Source organism: Artibeus jamaicensis, unplaced genomic scaffold (assembly GCF_021234435.1).
Source record: "Artibeus jamaicensis isolate MK-2021 breed Jamaican fruit bat unplaced genomic scaffold, CSHL_Jam_final contig_3331, whole genome shotgun sequence".
Classification (NCBI taxonomy): domain Eukaryota; kingdom Metazoa; phylum Chordata; class Mammalia; order Chiroptera; family Phyllostomidae; genus Artibeus; species Artibeus jamaicensis.
The window spans coordinates 1-5,683 of NW_026521794.1; the positions used below are offsets into that span (position 1 = coordinate 1).

The window sequence follows — 5,683 nt, forward strand, 5'->3', positions numbered from 1 at the left end:
ACCTCAGAAACACTCTATTCAAACCACCTCATTTTATAAATAAGGACATTAAGGCTCAGACAGGTTAAGTGACTTGCTCAGGGCCACACAACTCATCAGTTCCAGACTCCAGATCAGCATTGGAAACCGCCAAACGTGTAGCCTGGGGCTCTGTTCTTTTTCAAACCTGTTTAAAGAAAGAAAGAAAGAAAAAAAAAGAAGAAGAAGAAATGCAGTTACACATTGAGTCCAGAACATCCTGGAAAATGAGCACAATTAATAAAAGTAAGCCACGTGGCGAGGAATGAATGAATAGTGAGTTCATACCAAAAATGAGCTGCCAGTCACTGTGATCAGATCTGTTTCTTTCTGACAGCCATGGTTTCCCACTGGGTTGGAGAATCCAAACTGGGTTTCTTCCTCCTGCCCAAAGAAGTCAGCGTCAGGGTGTACGTTCCATTCCGCTTTGGTCGGCGTCAGTAGTTCCGAGACACTGTTTTCACAAAGGGTGCTTGAAGGAGTCAGAGCATCCGTGTCCACAGTCAGCTTACTGCTGGGGGTCAAAGCCTGGGGCTCCTGACTGGAGTTTTTCATGGCCAGAGAGCCCAGAGAGCCCAGCGGCCCCGCACTCACACTGGTGACATCATCCATATCTAAGGGGCCCTGCTGAAAACCGGTGGCTGTGGTTCCAAAAAAGAGAGAGGTATCCAGGCTCTGAGGGAGGTCAGTGGTGGCCATCAGGGCGCGCGGGTCCACGGCCTGCCCTAAGGCATTACTGTTGCTAGCAGGGAGGCTCCCAGCCAGAGTGGAGCTCACGGAAGCCACATCGATGGTCAAGATTCCCGAGTTCACCAAGGCCGTGTCCAGCACTGCAGCGGAACTATTATTGCCAGGCACGTCAGAGAAGAGGGACACCAGCTCTGCGTCGCTGAGATCACTCTGTCCCTGGCTGGTCAGTTCGCTGCTGGGTGTGAGCGAATTTGCAGCTTCTAGCTGAGCCAAGAGGTCCTGGCTGAGGTTGTGCCTCTTGGCCATGTGGGTCTTCATGCTGTGCTTCGATGTGAAGAGTTTATTACAGGTGGACACTGGGCAACGGCTCTTCCAGGTGTCCACGTCCTGCAAGTGTTTCTTGGAGTGAATGTAGAGACTACTGCGGGCGGAGAACCTGGCACAGCAGCCTTCCACGGGGCACACGAAAGGCTTCGTGCCCAGGTGGGTTATGCTGTGGCCCTTCAGATGCTCGGCCCTCGTGAAGGATTTCCCACAGCCTTCCACGGGGCACATGAACCTCCGGTCGTCGTCGTGCTTCCTCTTGTGCCTTAACAGTTTGGACATGCTGGTGAAGTTCCAGCCACAGCCGTCAAAGTCACAAAGGAAAGGTCTCTCGCCGGTGTGGCTCCGCAGGTGGATTTTCAGCCGGCAAGCCTTGTCGTACTGTTTGCTGCAGCCAGGAAAGGAGCAGGAAAAGAGTTCCTGCTCCCTGAAGTGGGCGCGGTTATGGGAAAACAGAGCACTCACCGTGATGAACGTCTTCTTGCAGCCCGAAAAAGCGCACTGGTAGGGCCTCTCGGGCTCGAAGTGGCTGCGCTGGTGGGCGCTGAGCTTGGCCTGCGTGGGGAAGCTGTCTTCGCACACCTCGCACTTGAACGAGTTCTCCTGCTCGTGGCCCTTCATGTGCGCCTTGAGGTTGTACACGGTGGTGAAGCTCTTACCGCAGCCCTCCGCCGGGCAGCCGAAGGGCCGCAGTTTGTCGTGCGACTGAAGGTGTCTCTTGAGCTTGTAGGAGGTGGTGAATGTCCAGCCGCAGCCGCCCAGGGGGCACTTGAAGGGCCTCTGGCCCTGGCTGCTGCTGTGCGTCAGCAGGTGCACCTTCAGCTGGTGCTTCTTGGCGAAGGTCTGCCCGCACTGCGCCTCCGGACACAGGTAGAGCACCACGCCCGGGCCGGGGCCCAGCGGCCCGCGGGGGCTCTCGGCGGCGGCCGGGCCCTCCGCCTCCTCCTCGGGCGCAGGGGCGGGCGCGGGTTCCGCGGGCTCGGCCAGCAGGAGGTCCGGCGGCAGCTCCGGGCAGTCGCCGGGCTGCGCGGCGTGCGCGACCCCCGCTTGCGGGGCGACCAGCCCGCCGGGCTGCGGGGCAGGCGCGACCCCGGGCTCCCAGGCTGGCGGCGGGGGCGTGGCCAGGGTCAGGACGCCGTTCTCGAAGCGCAGCAGCAGGTTCTGGTTGTGGATGGTCACGGTGCCCGCGAAGGCCGCGGCGGGGCCCAGGCCTGGGGCGGGGGCCGGGGCCGGGGCCGCGGCCGGGACCGGGACCGGGAGCGCGGACAGGCAGCGGGGCCCTGGCGCGGGGCGGCCCGCGGGGCGCGCGCCGCTCTCGCCCCCCTGGAGCCCTGGGCCGGCTTCGGCCTCCTCCCTCCAGACGGGCCCTGCGGCCTGGCCAGCGCCCGGGGTCTCCACGTCGCCACCCACCGGGTCCAGCAGCACCAGGAAGAAGTCGCCGCCGCCGCCGCCGCCGCCGCCGCCGCCGGCCTGATCGGGCCTGGGCGCCAAAGGGCTCGGGCCCGAGCCCGGGCCCCGCGAGGCCGCGCGGGCCTCCTCGCGCCGCCGCCCGGGCCCGCCATCTTGGGGGCCCCGGAGCAGCAGGAGGCGGCGCGCGGGGGCCTGGCCAGCCCGCGGGTCGGGGCCTCCGTGGACTCGGCCGCCGCCCGCGGGGCTGCCAGCGCCGCCGCCCTGTCGCATCCCGCGAGCCGGGAGCAGCCTCGGGATTTCCATCTCCGCGTCTGAGAGGCTCTGCTGGAACCAGAGCCGCGGAGGAGGTGCGACCCCGCCCCCTGCCGCGGGCCCGAACACGTTCCTGAAAGGAAAAAAAAAATGTGCAATGCGCAGAAACTGGCCCTATCAGATATTAAAACGTGTTTAACGCCACAGTGATTTAAATATTGTGGTACTGGGTCTCTGGAACAGAAAGAAAGCCCAGAGGCAGAGCCTGGTATGCAGAAATAAATTCCACCGTTAACAGGACTAGGAAATCCCGCAGATCTTCCCAGGTAATGGGCGAGGGACGGTTCACTTGGTAAATGCTGCTGGGATACCTACGCGTCTATCTGCTACAGGCAGCTGAAGCCCGAACCTCCCTGTATATCCCAAAGCAAACACCCGCGGCCCCTCCCAGTGCTAAGCATGGTGCTTAGTACTGCTCATGTGTGAAAAAATCGTTGACTGGCTGGCTGGCCGGATAGATGAGAGACTATTATTCCTCAGAGAACACAGGTTGTGTCAACGTTACTCTACCCCTCCCGCTAGGAATTGCTACAGAAAATGAGGCCGTCGGTGTTGTTTGTTTTCCCAGCCAACTTCCATACCCAGAATCGTCTTGAGCAGGAAAGTGTGGCACATACCTACATTTTTGTTGTTGTTGTTCTGCCGGTGCAGAACTTACAGCCAGTGAGAGGTGGGGCCAAAACACATGAGCACTGATCAGCCTAGAAACGCAAAGCCTGGGGGGATGGAACAATTTCTACCGAAATCTGGAAAACCCAAACTGTAACTGAACCGAACGCGGGTCCGGCTGCCTGCCGCTGCGGAAAGCCAGTACTCGAGAGACAGGTGCAGATGTCAAGGAAAGTGGTTTATTCGCAACAGCTGGCTATCTGGAGGGGGGGACCCCCCCCCCGTCTTCGAAGCCCATCTCCTGGAAGATGGGGGACTCCTGTCTCAAAGCCCATCTCCACCTGTCAAGGAAGGCAGAGATGTTTTATAAGGAGGGAGAAGGGAACAGAACCAGGAGATCAAGGGAGGGGGCTGCAAAGTTCTCTAGCGCAGAGGAGCAGGGTCCGTTCCAGTAAGGCCAGTGGGGGTCCGGTGTGCAGCATCCCGGTTTAATCATGCTGGCTTCAGGGCCCCGGGGCTCCGCGGTGGAAGGTCAGCAAATCTCCTGGCAGCTGGAAAAAATGCCTGAGGGTCGGGGTCTGTATCTTTTGAAACTAGTTCCTAGGATTCTTACACAAGCGAGCTGTTCACCTGGAAGCCATGTATTAGACAGAGGCAGCACTTACAGGAACAACATCAGAAGAATGGTGGGGTGGGTTACAATTTCCCACCGTTACGAAACCCCTGCCTGCTTCTCTCTCTACAGTGAGAGACTATTATGCCATGGATAATAGGCCAACTCTGCCCTCCCACCATCGGTTCCGGCATGGACATGTTCTGTCCAGCCTCACGGCACAAGGAGGCTGACAGGCCTCGGCTTTCGCTAGATTCTTCAGCACGGGGAGGTCTCTGGGCGGAAGTACCAGTTCGATGTGGCAAGGTTAAACTGCAGTGCAGTCTCGGCCCCCCTAAGTCACTGCAGTGAAGTCTCCTGAGAAAAATGCACAGATGACCGTGTGCCATGCACCCCACTACCACCACCCCATGCCCCTGCCTGCATTTAGTGGTGGTGGTCCAGTCTCACTGTGTGACGGATTGGGCCTGTGACGCCTAATGATCTTGTTGTTGATGATGTTGATCCTCCGATTCGTCTGTCATCAATGAAGTTGGGAACTGATATAAAGATGGGGTGAAATGCCTAGCAAGAGATGTTTAGAGAGATGACTTGATGACGGGGTACCTATACTTTAAAGAATCCCTGCTTCCCCCCTTTTCGATGACAATGTATGCCTGCTGATCTCTTGATTAGAAGATCAAGTCTTCCATCCATAGCAATTCAAACCTCATCAAAACGTCTACCTCACATTGTTTTGTTTTGTATTACATTTATTTGGAGGGAGCGTTTTTCACATCCGCAGTACAGAAGATTGCATAAAACCTATGTGCCAGGTTTAGACGCTTTATAAAAAGTGTCTAAACCGGGACCGCGGTCAAGAGATGGACCACTGCCAGCCTTCCAGAATGCCTCCCAATCACAACCCACTCCCTCTCCTATGCGTAGAGTCATGCTCCTGACTTTGTGGTAATCATCTCCGTGCATTTCTTTATAGCTTCACCACTCCACATGAAGTTGTAGCAACAGAATTATACCGTGTGCTTCCTTTTATAGCCCCCTTCTTTCGTTCTGTCCACGTCATTCAGACTAAGACTCATCCACGTCATTCAGAGTAGCCGTCGATCCTCTGTCTCCATTTGTTGACTAGAACTGCAGTGTATGATTTCAGCAAAGCGATTATGGTATGATTATGCCATCTGTAGTAGATGGACACTAAGGGTTGTTTTCGGTTTTCTGACCATGGCTCTCTGAACAGTGCTGCAATTAGGCAAGCAAAGGAACTGAGGTCATTCCGTTCAAGAAGAACGATGTGAAACTACCTGTTTGCAGATGACATGCTCATGCACGTAGAAAATCTTAAAAACCCCTCGCCAAAAGTGCTAGGACTAATCAATGAATTCAGTACAGTTTCCGAATGTGACAGCAACATACGAAATCCAGTTGTATCTAAACATTAACAATCTACTCTAAAAAGTAAAAATAAGGAAATGATACGATTTACGGAGGCATCAAAACGTACACAACCTTGAAGACTAAACTTAACTAAGGAGGTGTACATGGAAAACTACAAAACACGGATGGGAGAAATTAAGACAAAGATAAAATGGACAGACATATTCATGGACTGGAAGATTGAATGTTGTCCAAACATCCACTTATGAAATTGGACCCTTATCTAACGTCATGCACAGAAATTAATCCAAAAGGGGCTGGACACTTAAGTGC

At 55.8% G+C, this 5,683-nt stretch overlaps 1 protein-coding gene across 2 annotated transcripts; it reads right to left on the reverse strand.

The window, feature by feature from the left end:
• Positions 1-6: 6 nt before the first annotated feature.
• On the reverse strand, positions 7-2,965 carry LOC119043859 (zinc finger X-linked protein ZXDB). 2 transcript variants are annotated; one of them, XM_053664066.1, is made up of 2 exons: positions 307-2,964; positions 7-166 (listed from the first exon to the last, which is right to left on the reverse strand). In XM_053664066.1, the coding sequence occupies exons 1-2, from the start codon at positions 2,743-2,745 to the stop codon at positions 161-163; spliced, it is 2,445 nt and encodes an 814-aa protein (XP_053520041.1). In that variant the 5' UTR covers positions 2,746-2,964; the 3' UTR covers positions 7-160. The 2 variants fall into 2 exon arrangements, with proteins under 2 accessions (XP_053520041.1, XP_036993892.2); XM_037137997.2 differs by lacking the exon at positions 7-166 and having other exon boundaries at positions 301-2,965.
• Positions 2,966-5,683: the final 2,718 nt, after the last annotated feature.